This window comes from Zalophus californianus, chromosome 6, assembly GCF_009762305.2.
Source record: "Zalophus californianus isolate mZalCal1 chromosome 6, mZalCal1.pri.v2, whole genome shotgun sequence".
NCBI lineage: Eukaryota > Metazoa > Chordata > Mammalia > Carnivora > Otariidae > Zalophus > Zalophus californianus.
The window spans coordinates 144,525,356-144,547,102 of NC_045600.1; the positions used below are offsets into that span (position 1 = coordinate 144,525,356).

The 21,747-nt window shown below is 51.6% G+C and overlaps 1 protein-coding gene across 3 annotated transcripts in view; it reads right to left on the bottom strand.

Moving 5' to 3' along the window:
• Positions 1–19,526, bottom strand: part of IL16 (interleukin 16) — a 97,009-nt gene extending 77,483 nt beyond the window's left edge. The window contains exon 1 of one of the 3 annotated variants that reach the window (XM_027569595.2): positions 19,266–19,526. In XM_027569595.2, coding sequence (XP_027425396.1) covers positions 19,266–19,305 — 40 coding nt within the window. In that variant the 5' untranslated portion in view covers positions 19,306–19,526. The remainder of the gene's footprint in view (positions 1–19,265) is intronic. The other 2 variants (XM_035727925.1, XM_027569600.2) reach the window with 2 other exon arrangements.
• Positions 19,527–21,747: the final 2,221 nt, after the last annotated feature.

Sequence of the window (21,747 nt, forward strand, 5' to 3'; positions counted from 1 at the left end):
TTTTTATTATGTTAAGGAAATATTCTACTAATTGTAACTTGGGAAGCATTTTCACCAAGAATGGGTGTTGTTTATTAAATGCTGTCTCAGCTCCTTGGCATGCTCATGTATCTTTCCTCTTCTGATTTGTCTGTGGGAAGGACCCTATGGATGGCTTGCATAAGGCTGGGCCACCCGTATTTTGGTGTTCTTTCAAGTCCCATTGGCTCACAATGAGCAATTCTTTTATTGAACACCTGGACTTGCTTTGCCCCTATTTTGTTTGGGATTTTTGTATCTATATCCACAAATAGAAACAGCCCATCATCATCCCTTGTCGTGCTGGCGTTATAAAAGATGCGGGAAGCCGACATTCCTTCCTACCTTCTGAAATAGTTAGGATAGTTTAAAATACATCTAGTAAAAGCTTAAAATAATTTTTCTGTAAAATCATCTGGTCCCGGCTCCACTTTTGAGGTGGTTCTTTGAAGCTCTCCTTGGTTATTGGACCACTCAATTTTTAAAAAGTCTTTTCCGTCATCAATTTCTATCACTTGATTTTCGTATTTATCAGCATGGAGTTGCCCATTAATTTGCAAGGTTTTCTCCAGAACTCTGCACACGAGCTCTGTCGGGCACCCCTCCTCTGCTTTGACTTGCCTTCACTCGAGGAGTGGTGCCGTCTGCGCTTCGAAGGACTCATCCTTAGAATCAATGCAAACATCTACTCTTTTTGGTTTGCTTTCTGTTACATTTATTTCTGCTTGAGGTTTACTCTTCACTCACCCCCTCTGTTTCTCATATTTTCTTTTTTTCTACCTTCTAGAGCTTAGTATTTGGTTTCTCAAATTCATTCTTTCTATTCAGAGAGGACAGAATGGTGTGCAGCAGTTACCTGCTCTGACTTTAGAGCCCAGCTCAACCTGGGTTCAAATCGCAGTGCGATTATTTACTAAGTGTCTGACCTTGAACGTCTGCTTGACCTTTCTGTGACTCGGTCTCGTTATTTGTAAAATGCGGATGATTGCAGTAGCCACCCCGTGGCAACTCTGTGAGAATAAATTACAATACTGAATGTCGACCCCCTAACACAGTTTATTGGCTACTTGTGATTACCAGTACTGCCGTCATCATCATCATCATTACTTAAAGCCAAATTCTCCTCCGAATGCCCCTGTGGCCACAACCCCATGAATTTTGAAACATGACGTTCAATGGTTGTTTGTAAATGGTCTGTAATTGTAGTTTTGATTTCCAACTTAGACTCGGTTCTGCAGGGGACTGCTGTCGTTCATGTCTTATGGTCAAACCTCCAAGATGTAGCCTTGCTGTTCTTATAATTGTTTTTTATTAGAAAATTCCAGTTTAATTGCATCGTGGCCACAGGATGTGTCCTGGACATTTTTTACTTGGTGGAATTTATTGAGGTTTACTTTGCGAGCCGGTATGTGATGTGACTAAGTGTTTTAAATGTGGCATGCACATTTCCAAAGAATTAGAATTCTCTGTCTGAAATGTCAAAGATGTATATATCCAAACGTGATATTAAAATACATGTACATAAATATATATCCAATCTTGTAAGTTATGTAATTCAATACCTCAATTTTCTAATTAATCTGATAAGGTTTAGACTGGTGTGCATTCAAATCTGACATCGTGTTTCTAATATTCCAAACATTTTTGTTTTGTATATGTCAGTGACTTTACTGGGTACATAAAGTGCTCCGATGTTCGCGTCTCCACTGGGTGTTCTTCTTTTTATCATTTTGTGAGAGGTGCTTCTTGATTTACCCCAATATTTATTTTGTCTGACAGAATTAACACTGCCACTCAACTTTTTTTAATCTGCCTTTGCTCCGTGGATGTCCATCCATGTACTTTTCACTTGATGCAATGTTGTTTTGAATGTCTCTTAAAAGTGGGTTGTAACTAGACTGGGAGGGAGAATGTGGTTTTTTTAGTTTTTTATTTCTTTTTTAAGCTGAATCTGGGAGTCTTCCTTTTTTAAATATACAGATGACCCTTGAACAACATGGGGGTTAGGGTCACACAGGACTCTTGACTCCCCAAAAACTTAACTTCTAACAGCCTACCGTTGACCAGAAGACTTACGAACAACATAAACAGCTGATAAGCACATATTTTGTATGTTATATGTACTATGGATAGTATTCTTACAATCACATAAGCTAGAGGAAAGAAAATGTAGTTAAGAAAATCATAAGGAAGAGAAAATCCATTTACACCACTATACTGTACTTTATTGAAAAAAAACCACATATACGTGAATCCGAGCAGTTCAACCCCGTGTTGTTCAAGGGTCAACGGTACGACCTCAGATCTTATATCAGCCCTCATACAGCTCACACATATTTAATGTATAACCTTATGTCTTACATCTGAACGGAGACATCTTCCTTCTGCCATGTTTTCTCTTTGTGTGGCCCCTCGTTGCCTCCTGTCCTCCGCAGCCAGTTAATCTCTCTTTCTTGTCCTCCTTAATGACTGAGAGGTCATGCACTCTGTTTTCAGATTACTGGCAGCTCCAACAAGAATCTTGGAGCGCGCTATTGGAGCCTATCTTTTCTCTTCATTCATTCCAAGTGTGCCGCCATATCTGACGGGTCTTCCCTCGCTTCCCTCGCTTCCTCCCCGATCCCGACCTCCCAGTCTCTGTGCTTCAGAGCACGTGACCGTCCGGGGGAGATGCTTCACACCGTCGCTTTCTAGGTAGTTTTTCTCATGTGTATCATCTTGGAATGCTGTTAAGAACACGACTGAGCTTTGACCTGACGGGAGTCTTCTTGGTGGCTCAGCTTCAGCTCTTGCGTCATCAGCCCGGCGGGCCCTTCTTGCGATGCGCCTTTCGGGAACCCTCACTGGATCAGTAACCCGTGAGCCTCCTGAGCGCCCCCTGTCCCCCAGCCCGTGGGCCCTGCACAGGCATTCCCCATGCCTCGCATGCCCTTGGTCTTCCTTGATTGTGCTGGATTCCCACCACGCTTCATGCTCCATCCTTAGATAACACCTGTTCAGAATAAATCTACACCCCTCAGCAGACCTTCAGCGCTGTTAGCTAGGGCGGTCTGTGCTCTCTGAGACCCCGCTCTCCCCACAGGGCAGCGCGAGTCTGACCCTCGGCAGGCGCTTGTCCACCGTGTTCAGAGCTGGACCACCAGGCTCAGCCAGTGGCTCCTACCAATTGCTCAATATTTACCGAATGACTGAGGATGCCTGCATTCAATGTGGAAAGGTGCTTGCTGGCCAGATAAAATGTATAAAGTCAAACTAAACATCTTACAGACTCTGAGTGGTAACTTCGCCTAGAAGACTTTAATAGGGGAGAGTTAGTCTGCTTAGTGACCCCATGTCTGGGACACAGCCGGTGAGTTGCCCATGCTACTTTGTATTTCTTTTGACCATGAAGATGGTGGGGAATACTCTTCATGCCTGGAGAAGAATGAGGTAGACTTTTTTGTGCCACACAGAAGCGAAAAAAAAATTGTTGCGGGGCAATGTGTATGTGTGTGTGTGTTTGGAAATAGAAAAATTCAGAATCCTCACCAATTGTCACCAGGGATTATCTCTGAAGGGCAGGCTGGGGGGTGGGGGGGGGGGGTCACCCTATTTTACTAACCATAACATAGTTATCAAAAGTAAAACTTAAAACTTCACAAAAATTCAAATACAAAGTGGTGATATAGTAAATCCGTAATCAATGTGTACACCTCACTTCATTTTAATCTAAGAAGGAAGAAAAAAAAACACAAAAATTTAAAACACACAAACCCAGAGTATGACCTACTTGCCAGAAGAACTGGGAAAGGGCTCAAAACACGCCCGGGGTGAACAACTAAGACCCCTTCCTGGGGGGCGAGCTGTGGGGGTATTGAATTGACATCAGCAATCTCGAAGTCGGACTGAGAGGAGATGCAAAGAAATGCAAAATCACAGCTATAAATTATCACGGAGTCTTTGGCCTGCAAGAATTTTTCAGGCTTTGTGGTCACAACTGCTGTCTCTGCATGTGTGTGTGCATGTGTGTGTGCGCGTGCGTGTGTGTGTGTGTGTGTGTGTGATGTGGGTTTGCACTTTGGTAAGAGATGATATGTCATCTCTTTCAAGATTATTTCTATTTCTCTCAACACACGCACACGAACACGCACACATATACACAGTTGTATTATCTGCATTTGCCAACCAGCTCAATGCACGGGGAGTGGGGAGCCGAGACTTGGCCCTAGGACGTGCCAACGGGTCTCTTGCTCCAGGAGCTGGACCCCTGCCGCCCGCTAGGAACTGGCCACTGAATGTTCAGAGGATGAGGAGGAGGAAGAAGAAAGGGAAGACACGTGAGGCTGGGGGCCTGCCTGCCCTCCCCAACCTTTCCTTTCATCTGGCACTGCTGATCCATTTAAAAAAAGGCAAGAACAGAAAGAGATGAACTCACGGCCGACTTAGTCCGGGATCTCTGCCTTGGATGATGGGGAGAAGACCACCTTGTTGGAAGAGAAGATGGGGAATATTTTGGGCTAAAATGCTCTCCCTACACATCTCCATTCCAAGTCCTATCCATTGTTTTTTGAAACTTTGTAAATCCTCTCTTACCGTAAGAATTTACATTTTACATCATAATACATACCACATAAACACATATAAGATGTGTATGTATATAAATGTTTATAAGCATAAATATGTACATAAATATATATAACTAAAACAAGAGTTTCATGAAGCGATACGCTTACTGTGGTGTAGTAAAGTAAAAACATGACAGCGATGATATAAAATATGATTTCCCTTGGAACCTGATGCACTCTGATATACTCTATTCTTTTTTTTTTTCTTTTAAAAACAATGCTGGTCTCAAAGCACTAAATTGATTGCCACTGCACTAGTGGTTCTTGTTTGAAAACTACTCTTCTGAAGTGTTCTCTGATTTCCCACAGCAATTTCATACGGGAGTATTTGCTTTGATTTCTCACTCAGCTCCATTCTTCTGAGCCACTGAAGATTTCACTGCATTTCTATACGGTGTATACGGTGATTTCACTGCATTTGCTTTTCTTGCCTCAGATTTAGGAGCTGGGGTGGATGCAGGGGGCTGGCATTTGCTGCGGTTCTGCTTTGCCAGAGGAGGGCTGCTGTGGGCCGCAGGGAGCCCGTGCTGGTGCAGGCTGGCCCCGCACTGAGGACGTGTCCGTGGCAGCCACCTCTAGCTGACTGGTGGACCTGGTCCCAGTCGCTGGAAGAGCATTTCTGGCCAGCTGGGCATGCAAGCCTCAGAGTAAGAGCAGGGCCCAGAGCAAGACCGAGGGAGAACCCCGTCTGTGGGGGGGGGAGGTCCCAGCTCCCGGGTCCCCCTGCAGAGGCACCGCCAGCCCGGAGCCCCTCTCCAGGGCACACCCTGCCCTCCGGCATCTCCAAGCGTGGCAAGCACAGCGGCTCCCCTGGGCGCGGGCTGCCCCCGGCGGCCTGCCCCTCTACAGTTGTGCTCAGCCCCTTGTCCACTCTGCAATCTCTCCTGCAGAGATCCTCGGCGTTTCTGCCAGACGCCAGGCAACCTTGCCTAGCTGACAGGGCCAACAGGGATGGGTCCTTATTTCAGCTTGAAATGCAACCCTATTTCAAGCTGCCTTCTTAACTGCCCTCCAAGCTCTTAGAACTATTTGTTTAGTTTGCCTCCCTGGATATGTTTTGTACCCACGGATATGAGTGTGTTGCTATCTGCACTAATTTGTGCCTTAAGATGAGAAAACTCTTACATGTGAAAATTTGTTGCCAGCCCGAATGGACAGTGTAAATACAAGGTACGGTTGTTACAGTTAAGGTTGTTATTCCCTTGTTTAGGCAACAAATAGCTTCCTGAGATTCACTGAGGGCCAGGCACTGATGATGAGTCAAGGAGTTAGGCACAGGCTTCTACAGGCTGCTGGAGAGGACGGATGTGGGGATGGAGACTATCCCAGGTGTGGGAAGTGTCCTAATACAGGTTTGAATCGAGTGCTACCATCAGTAGTGACTTGTTAAATGGCCTCACCAAGGAATCAGCCTATGAGCGGGGGCTGGAAAGCCGAATGAGGGTTTTCTACCTGGAGAAAGGAAGGCAGAAGTTTCGAGAGAATGCATTTCGAGTTGAGAGAACATCATGCACAAAGGCAGGAAGCCTTAAAAGACCTTTCTGTCTTCATATCAGAGCACATCTCTTGGTGGCCCTGGACCCCTCCCCAGGGGGTGGGAGCAGAGGGCAAAAGACTGAAATGCCAACTTGGGCTGTTGAGACCGAGGAGCTGTTAAGGAACAAGGACCCCATCATGCTGGTGAGTGGATTTTGATTCCAGGTGCACCCTCACCGCTTCACCCCCAAACCCTGGGGTCACTGCTGGGCCCCAGAGAGGGGGGCAGGCGGGAAGCTGGTGAAGGGCAGGTCCCGCGCTCCCGGCCCACCTTCTGCCCCAACAGTTCTGCTTTTGACTGTTTACAAATGAATTTTCATGAAAGATTTCAGTTCTAAAGAGGTTCCCATGGGTAGAGCTAGAAAACACCTGCTCTAGGTAATTATAAGCCAACATTTCACCCAGTAAAGATAAAACCGTAAATGCAGACCTTTGCTAGGAATGTATCAGAGCAGTTGAGAGTGTAGATTTTGGAGTCAGGCGGGGGTTAAGGTCCAGGGAGTGCCCTTTCTAGCTGAGCGATCCTGGGCAAGTCAGCTCACCTCTCCATTCTGGGGACACACTACCTAAGCTGGGAGCATTGAGAGGCTCAAGCAAGATGCCACATGCAAAGATTTTAGAGCAACGCCTGGGGCAGAAAGACTGGGGGCTTGAGTATGAGTGATGAGCACCACTGGGGGCTGAATAAATCAACAGCAGGGGCTTCGAGGAGGCGCCTGGCCCACCCTGATAGGTCCTGTCTTCGTCGCTCTGGAGTATGAGGAGGAGCCCTCCCCTGGGATCGTAAACACTGAGTGCCACTTGACAGCAGGACACCAAGGGAGACCCGAGGAGAGAACAAGCGTGGAACACTCCTCTCCTTCCCGGGGGCCCTGGGGCAAGGGAAAGAGAGCCACAGACTGCGGCTCCCAGGGCTGCCTCGGGGCTGGACTCTTGGGACAACGGTGCCGCCCTTGAGGGGCTCAGCCCAAAAGGAGGGCATTTCATTTGTCAAGAAAAGGAGGGATGGATGCTTCCCTGTGTCCACAGAGAGCAGGGAGATCTGCTGGGTTGCTGCATCCTCCCACAAAGAAGCAAGCACCTCCCATCAGTAAGGATCACCTGTCCCGGGGATTAGCGGCGACCCCAAACATGACAGTGGAGTGACTGACAGGCAGAGAGACCGCCCTTCCCGTGGTCAAGGTCAAAGGTGCCCATGCTCCTCGTGCACCTCGGGGAGGAGGAGCCTGGCAGCAGCTGGAAAACCTCCTCCACATGCCTCCGCCTTTCTCCCACCCTCTCCCTTCTGCTTCCTGCCACAGCCCCTGCACCGAGGAGGAGGTCCATCAGCCGGATATCCCAGAACCAGAAGCTCCCAGGGATGCAGAGCAAGGGCAGGGGACACAGCAGCCCCTGTCCCTCCCACCCCAACCTCCAAAACTGCTTCCTCCTCAAGTCACTGTGCACCATGGTGGCACACGACTCCCAACCAAGCATTCTGGCTTCCGTTCCTGCCCGCGCCCCGACACAGCTTCCAAATATGACATGAAGTCCCTCCCCCAACCAAGACCCTCCCCCATGCAGGTCAGAGCAGCCGTCCAAGGGACATTCACTCACCTGGACCCACCTACCTCCCTGCACACCGTCCCCAGAGCGGCCACCTCCCTCGCTTTTCTCTCCAACTGCCCAGCAGAGATCAAGACACCATCTATCCGGGACAGCCTAGGGCTCTGGCCTGGGTCGGAGCCGGCCAGAGAATGAGAAGTGGACTTCCTCCCTCACACAGAGGCCAGTCTCTGGGTCCGATCCCACGCCCCGATGGCTGGGATGCTCTGAGTCAGACGCTGCCTTCACCACCTGCTCTGGACAGGTGACTCAGGGCAAATGTGTCCAACCTGGCACGGGTTTGCTCAGAGACTCCCGACCTGAGCCATCTGATTTCTCCACGTGAAAAGCCTTGGTCCGATAGGGAGGCTGCCATCGCTGGGCAGCTCAGCCCTGGAACAGAGTCCACCATCTGCTGGGCTGGCGAGAACACCCAGGAGGCCTGCCCAACCCAGGACCCCAGAACCCCGGCAAGGCTCCTTGTGTCTGGCCTTGCCTTCCTTGGACAACCTAGGAGAGGCTGGGAGGGTGGGAAGCTATCAAATATGACTCTGGGCATACACCGCACTTGCCCCACGGCTAGGAGCTTTACAGAAACATCAGCTCACACAGTCTTGCCACTGATCTAGCAAATATTATCATACCCACCTTACAGGTGAAAAATATCACTACACAAAAATCCATGGAGCACCAAGACCTGGTGACCTTGAGTCGTAGGCCACCACTGGCTCAACAAAGTCCAGCAACTTTCCTGAGGTCACCCAGCCACGAGTCTAAATCCAGATCCACCCAACGCCAAAGCCCACGCTCTTTCCGTGGTGCCACGTTGCCTCTCTGTCCTAAGAGAAAAACTGGCTCTCGGGAGCAGAAGCTGATGCAACTTGGTGCTTCTCAAAGTCTGGTCCCCAAGCCAGAAGCATCAGCACCGGCTGCTAGCAATGCAGATTCTCAGGAGGGGCCCTAGTCCTCCTGAATCAGAGACTGTGCGGGTGGGGCCTGGCACTCTGCTTTGGCAAAGCCCTGCAGGGGATTCGAGCGTGAGAACCCAGGACGGAACGTACACCGAGTGTGCCGAGCGCCACAGCACAAAGGGACAAGGCGCTTCTGTTTCTGCTATCGGGATGATTGCCTTGTGACCGGGGTGCTTTCCCCCCACATGTCCCCTTGCAGAGCTCAGTCTAAGGGTGGCATTCAGCCCATCTGCCCCCTAAAGAGCCTCCCCCACGCATGTCCTCGGCACAGCCTCTGTGAGCTGTTGGCCTGTGCCAGGCCGGGACGTCTGGGGGGCCCACTCTTCTGAAGAGTGGAATGTGCTCCGGGGCTTCCTGGGGGCTTTAATGAGGGTGTAGGTGCATCCCGTGGGAAGTCTTGGAATTCCACGCGGGGCCGCAGAGGTCCAGCGGCTGCCAGGGCCGCCAGGCCCACAGTCGCAGAGAGGCATGTTGCAGACAGAACTGTCTTTGTCGGTGGGGGCAGGGGACAGTTGCCCCTCGCAGGGCCGAGTCTGGAGGGCAGCAGAGGAGGACTTTCTCAAGGGCAGGGGATGGAGGCCCTGGTCAGTGCTATCTTTTCTGTTCACATGCACAGACTCTCTCCATTCGCCGGACACAGTGCAGTTGGGCCTGGGGCCCAGTCACCGGCTCCTAGGGCTGTCTCGTTCTGGCAGAAAGACTGGGGCTGATGCAGTACCCCAGGCCTCTGGAGGCCAGCCTCGCCCTTCCCAGACCCCGCAGCCTCCCTCCACCACCAAGCCAAAGCCCCCCACCCCCGGTCCCCATCACCTGTGCCTGAATCTAGTTCCCGCCTTGTCCTACTATCAAGTGACTTGTCTTGCTTAACTAGCAGAAGGTGAATTCATTCCAAAGTATGGGTAAGATCCTACCCAGACCTTCACTCACACAGAGTGGTTCGCACCTTGAGGTGGAAACTACGGTATCTGTGCCCTCCAGGACCTCCGCCAGAAAAAGCACAGACTTCCCACTGCCGCCTAACACCCCATCGGCCAGCTCGCCACGCACCCGCAGAAAGAGAGGGAGAAGCGGGCAGGAGACCCCGGACAGCTTGTCACAGGATCGCGGTCTGTCTCAGCTTTAGCTCGCTCATCGGCCAAGGGAAATTAAAGTCTCCGAGCACAGTGCTCCTGAGGGATGGGCCCACAGAAGAGGAAGCTCCCCACAACAACACCACACACGTGCACCTTCCATCTGCCTTTTGATCTTCCCTTTGCATGAAAACCGAGGTTCACCTCCACGTGATCGCCTCGTGTCCTGGCACACGCACACGCTGGCACCCGTGTTTCAGTGATGTGAAGACTGGCAGGCTTCTGCAGACAGCTGTCCATGCATTAGCCACTGAGGACCACTCTGTTCCATTCTACCCTGTCCTCAACCCCATGGAGCAGGTTCTATTTCTATACCCATTTCACTGCTGGGGCGACAAGAAGGCGGGGAATGAAAGCGCACCCGAAACCCCCATCTGTGTACTTCACACCCTCTGGATGCATCCACAACACCCAAGGGATCTGGGAAGACTCGGACATTCCGGGGGGGAAAGTTGAGCACCTTGTTTTCTTTCCAGCCCATGGAGCCCAGAAATCTTTTCCAAGCGATTCCAATGCTTGCCAAAGTTTCACAACCAATGCCCTAAATTGTAATGCACAGAGCATGTTGCCATCATGGCTTAAAGTGCCCAGACACCTCTGCATGTCCACTCAGGATTAGCGCCACGGGACCAGGAGGCCTTTCCCACATTTCCCTGGAAAGCCGGCATCTTCTGGGATTACACCAAGAGTTCTCTTTATGCTGTGATGTTTTGATTTCTTTTTTAAACTTTATGTCCGCAGTTTCTTCTGATGCTTCCCCCTTTTTTTAAATTGTAAAAGTAATACACATTTGTTATTGCAAGTCAAAATATTCAAAAGGCAAAACGAAAAGTGCCTTTTTTTTAAAACACCACAACAGGGTGGTCCGTTCTGGTCCCATAGCAGCCAGATCAAGAGGGCCGTGCTTGGAGTCACAGCGGAGGTGGGACCCCAGCTTCTGCACTGGCGCCTCCGAGAGCTTAGGCCAGTCCCGTGCCCTTTCCGAGCCTCACTGTTCGCTTCCGCAGAATGGGAACAGCAATTCAACAGGCTGACAGGGCTCCTGCGAGGTCCAAGCGAGGAGCTAGCTGGTATTCTTTAAAAACCCTGAGGAATTCTTCACACCGCGAACTTGAGGTCGTGAGGACTGGACCAGAGGTCTTACTTGTTGTGACAATTGTAGCTGACTTCTGCAGAGACTATGTTGTGCTCCCTCCGGCCTTCTCTTCTCTCACTTGTCGGTTCTGGGCTTGCACCCTTTCCAAGTCCCCGCGCATTGCTGATATGCTGTGTGATTAGATCCAGCGCCTGCAGCCCGTCCCTGGGCCATCCCTAGGCCAACAACTCCCAAACCCACGTCTCCAGCTTTGGACTTGCTTCTGAGTTGGGAACTCTTTTTTCCTGCCACCTGTTCAGCCTCTCCCCCTGGGGACGGACTGGGGATCCCCAAAATTCACATCCCAAGCAACACTCTTGATTGACCCCACTTCCGATCTCTTCCTCCCAGGCTCCACGTTTGGGGAGTTGTCACCATCACGCATTCATTTGCAAAAGCCCAAGAATCCGGGGCCCAGGAGTGGAGAACCAGGGGTTGGGGGACACTGAAGCCATGATTTCTGCCCCCAGCCAGATGCAGAGTAACAGGCAGAGGAGACGACACCTCCCTGGGGACTGGCCGACTCCTCTGTAGGATGGTCCCTGTCCCAGCACCCCTCTGACAGCGTTGCAGGAGGACTAAGGGTTTTAGGAATAAGCCCTCTGAGAGCCAGTGCTAGCTCAGATTAATCTTCATTCCTTCCTCTCTGACCGCCCACGTTCCACCAGATTCATTGGCTGCTCCCGTCGGCTCTCCCCGACACCCCTAATGCATCCCCTTCCCCTCATCTCGGCCACTGGGGCCCCCGACTCCACCGCCCTGCTGCCCGCCTGCCAGTCGGACTCCGGGCTCCAGCTTGGGCCTCCACCTTCACGTCTACACCACGACCAGTGGTGGTTTCTGAAAACATGACAGATAGTAACACTCGCCTACAGAAAACCTGCGAAGGACTTTGCATTCCTTTTCAAATTAAAAAAAAAAAAAATTAAAGCTTTCCTCTTCCGAGCAGTTTTCAGTTAGCAGAAGAAGGGCACACACGTGCAGAGAGGTCCCACCCGCTCCACGCACAGCTTCCCCACTATCGACACCTTGCGCTAGTGTGGCACGTTGTCACCACCGAGGAGTCGGCACTGAGACCCTGGTTTGGGTGAAATCCCATAGCTTACACTGGCGCTCACTCTCTGTATGGTTCTGGGGATTTGGCAGGTGGGAAATGTCACCTGCGCACCGTTACAGTGCCTTCAGGAGAAATGTGCTTCTGCCCTAAAGATGCCCCAGGCCCCATATATTCACCCAAGACTTTGAGTTGCTTTTTCCAAATCACATCGCAATGGCGTACCATATCCCAAAAGAGTTACAGGACCTCGCCCCTGTTCATCTTCCCTTTCCTGAACACGTGGTGCCCAGGTCACCCTAACATGTTGGTCTCTTCTGGGAAGGCTCTGCTTCCAGATCTTCATACAGCAGGCTCCTTCCTACCTTGATATCCTAAATGTGGCCTTTCCTGTCCACTCCAACTACAGTAGCCCTCAGGCACTCCCTGGTACACCTCTTTTTTTTTTTCCTTCTTCATGGAACCCGTCACCATCTGAAGGTGCCGTTAGCCTGTTTGGGCATTTGTCCATCGCCTGTCTGTACCCCCCAGCAGAAATCGTCATCATTGTTCACTGCAAGGTCCCCAGCTCCAGGACATGCTCGGCGTATAAGGGCTCAATAAACATTGACTGAATGAATCAACCCACGGCTGAATGAATAAATAAGTGACTAATGCCATGTAATGAGCTTCTACATTTGTTTGTATTTTAGAGCCGACAAAGAGCTCTTACAGATATTTTCTTAATCAAATGAATCTGATTAGGCACAGATTTCAACAGAACTTAAGAAACGTGGCCACACTCTCTGTCTTAGTTCCTGGGAAGGCACAGATTAAGAAATAGTGGGAATGTCTCTCCAAGGGAAGAGAGTTTATTTCTATGAGCTCTGATGACCCTGCGGATTGGACACGCAGAGGCACGTGGTTTCATCCACGGCCACGGCATGAAAGGAAAGCACGTGGGGATACAGCCTTGGCTGATGGATATCCTCCGTGTGCACCCCCCACTGTGGGCCAGATGCTGGGCCGCACGCTGTCAACACGGTGTCTAGCTCCACGGTGAGCCTGTGGGGGGGGGGGTGCCCTTGGTTATCCCTATTTGCCTGCCGGGCCAGGGAGAGAGAGGAAACGCGGTGGTAAAGTGACTTTCCCAAAGCTCAGAGCCAGGATTTGAACCCAGGGTTATCTGACAACAGAGTCCAGGCAGCTCTTGTCCATGAACACAAGCTGAATAAATGCACCCAGATGAGCAATCTGGAAATCTCTAGCCACACCAGTCAGCCCAGCACAGGGTGGCCTTAGGAAGGGTTAAACGCCACCGAGGGAGGGAGTGGTCCAGGCTGGCAGGTGCTTTTTCAAGGCCAAGATTAGGACTGTGGGCACAGCACGCATGCCTTCCCTCCACCTGGCCTCCAGAAAAGGCCAGGTATTAATGAACAACACACGGGGGCGGTGGGCGGGGGGGCAAATGTTTCTGCTCAGCGGGGCTTTGGCAGGACCCGTGTGTCCGAGTGTTCGCGTTGGGGTGTCAAGTCCCCGTGTTCTGGGTCTCTGGAGGACGCCAGAGGCCCCCCCCAGCCAGGGCGCTGGCCTCCGCCCCCCCCAGCCAGGGCGCTGGCCTCCGCCCCCCAGCAGAGCGAGGGCTGGACCCCGCTCCCCTCTCTCAGCCCACACAAGTATCTGAAGAGCGCCGCTTCCTGCCTTGCGTCAGAAAGCAACGTTTGTAAAGATGAAGAAATCCCTACTTTCTTTTCTTAATTTGTTATTGTCATGACATGACTGACTCAATAAGCAAAAATTTTAAATCCCTGCCCAAGGACACGGGCTGGTCTCCCCCGCGCCTGATGTTCTTCCAGATGCTCCTGCTTCCCTCCCACCTCCGTACCTCGGCACACGCACCCCACGATGCCCTAATGCCCGGACCCCTGCCTCCTGACCAACGCTTAGAGAGTTTTCAAGGTTTGGCTCAGAGTCACCTCCTCTGGGAAGTCCTCCTTGACACCCTCCCCACTCACCAAAGCAGGAGTTGCCCTCCCGCAGTTCCGAAGCTGTCCACACGGACTGGCTCATGCGTGTCCTATCCAGTAAGCGTGAGATCCTTCGTGCTGAGGACCGCATCCCACGCCTCTCTGTAACCCTTACTGTCCCCCAGACAAGTGTGGGCTGAACAGCTGTGAGAGGAGAGGAGCGGGAAAGAGCAGAGCAACGGGCAGGGAGGACTGAGAGAGAGAGGGATCTCTGTGGTCAGACGCAGAGACTCAGATAGAATACAGACCGAGGCAGAGGGGCGTGAGCAGCTGCAGGACCGGCTGCCCACAAGCACGCTGCCGCCGGAGGGGGGCGCGTATGCCCTGAAAGAGCACTGGTCCAGGAGTCCAGGGCGCCAGTTCTTATGCCCAGGCTGCTGTGGCTAACCCGCTGTGTCACCTGGGATGAGCCACGCCCTCTTCTAAGCTACGGGTTTCCCCTTTGTGAACGGCCGTTCTTATAAGACTTCCATAAGAATGCTCTCACTGTGCGACCCAGGGTTCTGGGCGGGCAAATACGAGCGCTGTCTTCCCCCACCCGCTTCCACCCGCAGCAGCGCCAGCGCCCTCGCCACGGGAAGGCCCGAAGGGCACAGGCAGGAGCCAGGCGCTGGTCTTCAGACCCTCTCCGGTTCGGCCTCAGACCGTCTCAGCAAGTCAGAGCACATCCACCCTGCGATGCCCGCCACCCTTCTCGGCTGCTGCTCTGTTCATCTTTCCAGTGAGAGAGGCACGCCCTCTTTCGATTCCTGGGCCCGTCTTCCTTGCAGGAAGAGCTTAGCACCCATCAGCCTCACTCGGGACCGTGGAGGTCCCACGTGAGCCCCTAGGACCCACCTAAGTATACAGAGCCTTGACATAGTTCTCCCCACCAGCCAGGGGTCCAGCTCCCATGACACGGCACCTGCTGCATCTCTTCTGTCTTGGCCTGGTACCAACACCACCATCAGAACCCAGAGCCCCAACCTTCACTGCACGCCCGAGGACACCTCGCACCAGCACCTGTGTGTTGCTCCCCTTCAGCCCAAAGTAACCTGCTGCTGGGTGGGGCTCCCTTCTAGCATCAGCCCAACCAAAGTTGGCACTTGGGCTCATCAGGAGGCCGGCCCAGCAGAGCTGGGGCCCTTACAGCCTAGGGTTCTGCCCTCACGGCCAAGGCAGGACAAAGCAGGTACTGTGCGTTATTAAACTTCACGTTTAAATTTAGTGACACATAATATATTACTAGTAAAAACCGAATGCAACCAAGAAGGGGCTTGGGAAAACTTTCTGGGGGCAGCATTCCGCATGGTGCCGAGAGTTGGACTTACAGAGCTGTATCCATTTTTCAAAACTAATTGAATGGCACATTTTAGATACACACATTTCAGGGTATGTACATTTTATCTAAAAGAAGAACAATGAGCAAATGCTGAACTCAGATTAATTACATACATGCTGAAGTGTTTAGAAGGGAAGGGTAGAGATGCCTAAAACTTATTTGGAAAATGTATCCAAAAAATAAGGTGGATGCAGGGATGGACAGAATAATGGCGGGACGGACGGTTACGCCCTAAGACAAGTAGAGTAAAATGTTGCTTATAGAATTTAAAAATGGGGTATGCTCACTGATGGCAATTCTTTCCACTTTTCTGTATGTTTCAACACTTTTTTATCAAATATTTAGGAAGAAATACAATTGAGAGCAAGCTAGAGAATCCATAATTTGGGGAATGGTTAAATCAGTTGTGGAACAGACCTCTGATGTGGGTTTCTGAGGCCACACAGGTGGGGGTTCCGCTGACTTTGCAGGAACTGACACCGTCACGTGGAATGAGTATGTGCGCACGCGAGGGTCACCGCTGATGGCGCTCAGCCACGGTACCTACAGCACGCGAACAACACGGGCTTTAGAAGGAAACAGACCTGCCTGGGTGCAACTCTATCCCGCCACTGACCACTGGGATATTCCCCGTGCCTCATTTCTGCTGACCTGTAAAGACAACTGCATTTGCCTCCCAGGGTTGCAGGGAAGGTCAGAGGAGTCGGTGCCTACTGCTAAAGGGTGCTCGGGCGGGAGAGAGGCTGGTGTCACAGAGACACCTCCAAGCTGCGCCCCTGGGGGCTGGCCACCAGGTGTGAGGGACACAGGTGACTGGCTCACATTCACAGAGGAGGGTCTTGAGCACCGCCCCCCCCAGCAAAAGCTTGTATTTCCTGAGCTAACAAGTCACCATGATTATTTTAAATTTTTTTTTAAGATTTTATTTATTTATTTGTCAGAGAGAGAGAAAGAGAGCACGAGCAGGGGGAGTGGCAGAGGGAGAAGCAAGCTCCCTGCTGAGCAAGGAGCCCAACTCGGGGCTCGATCCCAGGACCCCGGGATCATGACCTGAGCCGAACTGAGCCACCCAAGCACCCCCGTGATTACTTTTCTTAAATGCTGCAAAGAAAACAGACGGTAGAAGTACACTAAAAATGCTCACAGGGGCTCACAAGCTGGTGAGATTTGAGACAGTTCTCTTGTCTCATCCCTGTGCTACGAGGTTCAATAGAATCTTTACCTAGAGCTTGCTTCTCCACCCCTGCCCCCACCAGACTCCCACACACCATACGGAACACAGCTCACACAGCGACACCTCAGGGGAGCCCCCCCGACCCACCAGACCAGGTCAGTTCCCCAACACAGCACCCTAACACACCCCACCCTCCTTGTCCATACATTTATGCATGTGTGCGATCATCTGTCTCACGGGTCCCATTCGATCCCCAGAACCCAGCCTGGTGCCTGCAGCCTAGAATGCTCTAAGTCAATGGTTGAAAATGAGTTCCAAGTGTTTGAGAAAGTGACTTCGTTCTTCGCAGATTGAAAAATAAATAGAAAGTGGGTGGTAGGGCGGGGGGTGGGGGTGGGCAATAGACCCGGTACCTCCACGTTTGTCCTGGGCAACACAATGCAGCTCTTTACTATCAAAGAAGTATGGCAGCCTGTCCTACGGTTCGACCTCTTCCCTGGGCACAGACCCCACTCCGTATGCTCCAGTCCTGTGCAGAGCCTCCCTCTGCAGGTCCCTGCCCGCCGACACCTGGCCATGGGCAATCATGAGGGCCCCCAGGGATCGTGGTTCCATTTCCAGCAGGAGGAATGGGGGCACCTTCGGAGGACGTCACGTGACCTCTGGTTGGGGCTCCAAGCAACCACTGTGTGGCATGCTCAGCATGTACACCTATGAAACTGCAGCACTAGAAGACTTCTTAGAGGCCAAGTCGGCTCAGCAGCCTTCTGTCTACCTTCTAGATAGGGACACTGAGCCCCCCGGATGGAACCGGATGGAAAGGGGCTTTCCCAGGTCACGTTGCCATGTAAGGATTTAGCTGGACAGGTGTTGGTGCTTTTAATCCCCGGTTATCCTACAGCTGAACTCAGAGAAAAAGGGACTTCCTCATCACTATTAAGTGATGTTGTCGGGTGTCTCCCAGATTGGCTCCCAGACCCAGGACTGAGGCACTCCTTCCCACTGCTGACAAAGGGCCACCCATAGCAGTCAGAGCCAAGTCTCTTTCCAAGAATTACTCTCCGCTGAAGACAGCTGCCTTGCCCAAGGCTGTGTCCCGGTCCTGGGGCAGCCCACAGGCAGCGACCGGTCATTACAGGGGTGCAAAACCCATGGGATCGGCTGGATCACAGCTGCATCCGGCGCAGCTTCTCCTTCTGGGACAAGGAGACACAGGGGGTGTCCCCGGGGCACACTGTCCAGTGACCTTCCTGCACAGGGGGCATCCCCGGGCACACTCTCTGTCCCAGAGTCTCACCAGGAAACCCAACCAAACATGGAGATACAGCGAGGGATGGGAAGGGGCAAGGCCTCCCCAGAAATAAAATGGTTTCACCAAATATTGAGCACCTACGGAATACCAGATCAAGCCCAGCCCTTGAAGACTCCCCAGTAAATGCCTCCATGTGGTCTACGGCCAGAGGGAGACAGTCTGAAGGCTAGGCCCCCCTGCTGCAAGAGAGGGGGTGCACGGCTACCCGGCCGTGGAGTGCTCCCTTTATCCCCAGGCCCTGGGTGCTCTGTGAGGGCTGTCCGCCTCACAACAGGGGAGGAGCCTGCTTATGGGCGCTGCCGCCTCCTGGGTGGCGCACATGCGATGCTCGGGCCACCTACACGTGTTACCTCCTTGATTGCTTCTGTAGTCCTGTGAGGTAGGAGCCCGTGAAGCCCGTTCTGCAGAGTTGGAAACCGAGGCGTGGGGAGGCTGAATACCATCCCCCAAATCAACTAACCTGTCCGCCTCAGCGCCAAGACTGCATCCCTGGTGGCTGGACCCCACAGCCCAGTTCTTGGTCCCTACATCCCACCTGCCTTCCTTCAGACGTCAGATGGGGATGGAACCTAACCAATGGTCCCCGGGCTCTAGCCCTATCTTCCATATCTCCCTGGAGCTGGAACAGTCAGTGTGCCTTTGACTTGTCTCATTCCCCTTTCTAAAGAAAACCATGTGTTTACTCTCTTACGCCAAAGTTACAACAGAGCTGAAGTTTTGCCAGTGTTGACTTTAAACACTGGGCAAAGGGGTTAAAATCCTTCTCCCTGGTGCCTATCTGTTTATGTTTCCAGAGCAAAAGGAGGTCACTAAAGAAACGAACTCGGATCTACTAGGTGATACCTGCAGAAAGGCAGGGAGTCCGGCCAGTGGACTCAGGCCCCTCCCAGCCTCACCTCTCCCCTCCCCGTGTCCAGCTCTGCAAGGCTCAGAGGGTCCCCTGCTCCATTCTCCCATTCGCCCAGAGACGCTGAGCAGCTCCCTCTTCTGTTCCGTTTCCTGCTGGGACCAGAGCTCAGCTCAGCGGGTGGGGACCCTGACAGCTACGCATTTAGGCATTTAGATACAGAGCGCTGGCCCCTGAGCGCGGCCAGCAACATTCAAAGAGGAAGCAAGGGCTAGTAAAAACCAAGGGCTCCGGCCAGGGGCTCACTTTCCTCCCCTCGGGGGACCTGGGATACCCTCACCCTTCACCTCTCTGCCAAGCAGCCTCGTGAGCACACAGCCATCTCTGCAAGGACAATGCAGACAGACAGGGATGTGTCCTGCCGCACCACACATGTACGCACCCACACACACACACTCTGCGTACGGCAGAACCAAAGTCATGCTTTTCCATACCCCTCCCGGAGGATGTCGAGAAGAGGCAAACCCTCCATCCCCAGCTCCCCAGGAACCCCTGAGAAGAAGCTGCACTTACCATTCTCCCTCCGAGGGAAGATTCTCTTCTGCAAACTCATGCCGTGAGGCTTTGAGGATGGGGCTGAGCTGCGAAAAGCCCCTCGGAGCCCCAGCCTGATAAAGAACTCCCGGGGATCACCAGCAGCTTCTGGGCAAGGAATATTTGAGTATAAGTTAAAACTACGAAGTAGCTAGCTCCTCGTTAGAACTGTTTTCCCCCAGCAGGGAGGAAGGAAAAAAAAATCCCTTTCCCGCTGCCAGCAAACCTTTAAAGTCTCACAACGGTTACTTCCAACCCCTGCCCTTCTTGCGAAGCAAATGCGCATGAAAGCGATGTTATTTCACTGAATCAAGCCCTCAGATCATAAGCCTTTTCCTGTACCACAAACAGAAATGTAAAACCTCAAACTTTCCTTTGGACTCAGACTCTGTTGGGAGCCGACTGAACACAACCCTCTCTGAGGTCGAATGTATGGAAAATGTGCTAAACTGTTTAGATCATCCCCAGCATTAGACTCTGCTCCCCACCTCCCAACTTTTTTTTTTAATGAGTTCTGGTGTGTTTATATAATTGCAAGGGACAAACACAACACCTAAAATCGCTGCCCAAAGTTGAAGTGATTCATTTTCTCCTTCACATACACCACACACAAACACAGAGCCTGTTTAATCCAAGTGAAAACGCCTTTCATAAAATCTGCTAAGGGCTTGGGCAGAGCGGCTGGTGGTGAATGCAGTCTGTGTCCCCAGAAAGGCAGTTGGGCTCCGGGGAAGGTGGAGGCTGACTTTAATCAGGACAAACAGAAGGCGCTCTGACTCCCACCCCTGTCGGGACAAGCGAGAATAAAAAAAAAAAAAAGTGAGCATGAGCCCTGGCTAGCTGGGCTATAAAATGTATTTTCCCTGTTTGCCTTCTCATACCAGGAGGTTTTATTTTTAGACTTGGATGAGATGTACTATTATTTTAAGTGACCAACTTGATTGCTGGGTTATATAAATCCTTGGATTCCCCACCGAAAAGACCAAAAGAATATACAATAAGTGGGCAGAGTCAGGCTTGAAAGCTGGGGAAGAATGTGATTGTTTGGGGGAACGCAGCCATGAAGGGTCGGACTGGAAGGAAAGGCTGCTCCATCTGAGAGAGAGAAAAACCCACCGGAGAAGCAAGTGACACAGACCCTGGTCCAGTTCCAAGGTTACCAAGAGCCCCCGGGCTTCCCGGGTTGGGTCCCAGCCAGGGCCAGTGTCAGTGCCGCCACCGCTCAGGACCTTGGAGAGTCAAAGGCTCCCGAATTGTCATCACTTAGCTCACACCACCTCCGGGTCACTATGGTCCCTCGACCAACACACACACCCAACGTACACCTTAAATGATAGTTTCTCAGGCCCGTGCTGGCGGGTTGCCAGGAAAACCTCTGTTATCAGCACCTGGAGTGGGGACAGCTCCCTGACGGTCATCCCCATCCTGATGCCTGCTGGCTCCCCATCCCAGTGCCCGCCGGCCCTACCTTGCTCTGAAGAACCAAGTAACCGCCCAGGCCCCAAAGCTGCAGGCCCTGCATCCTAGTGAGACCCAGCTGTAGCAACAAAGAAAGCTGGGCTACCTAAGCAGGGAATGCTTTGCAGAAATTAAAATGATGTGATAAAGTAAGATTTATTGTCATAGAAAGAGGTCAGCCCCATATTGCTAAGTGAAAAAAAAAAAAGGATGCAAATTGCAAAGTGTGCAGTATGATCCATATACATGAAAGAAGATTAAATTTGGAGAAGTAAAATTATGGGTGGTTTCCTCTATGGACATCCCCATATCCATGATGATACCCCCACGATTTAGGGAGTGGTAACAGCTTTCCATTCATACCACCTAGAGGATGACGGAAAAAAAATTTAATTAAAAAGAATTTTTTTTTTAAGTTAAGTCACTAGCTTTAGAACTCCGAAGTAGATTTTGTCAAGTCAATAGCGAGGACTATAACTTTTGAAAAGTCGTGGCTTTTGATCATATGCATTAAGCCTTTGACAAAGGAATTTTTGTTTGCTGGGGTAGGCAGAATGTTGGTCCCTACAAAAAGGTCCACTTCCTGCACTAGGAATCTCTGAATGTTATAGTCCCTGAGGGGGGTATTAAGGCTGAAGATGGAACTGAGCTCCCTAATCAGCTGACTTTAAGATAAAGGGATTATCCTGGATTATCTAGGTGGGTCCCAGGTAATCACAGGGGTCTTTAAAAGTGGGAGAGCGAGGCAGAAGAGGGGGTCAGAGTCGGAGAAGCTACACCAATAGCTTTGATGATAGAGGACGGGGCCACGAGCCACGGACGCAGGTGGCCCCTAGAAGCTGGAGGAGGAAGGAAATGGATTCTCCCCTCCAGGCTCCAGAAAGAAACGCAGCCCTGCCAACACCTGGGCTTCAGCCTGGTGAGACCCTTCTGTACTTCTGACCTCAAGAACGGCAAGATAATGACTTTGTATTGCTTTAAGCCACCAATTTTGTGGTGATTT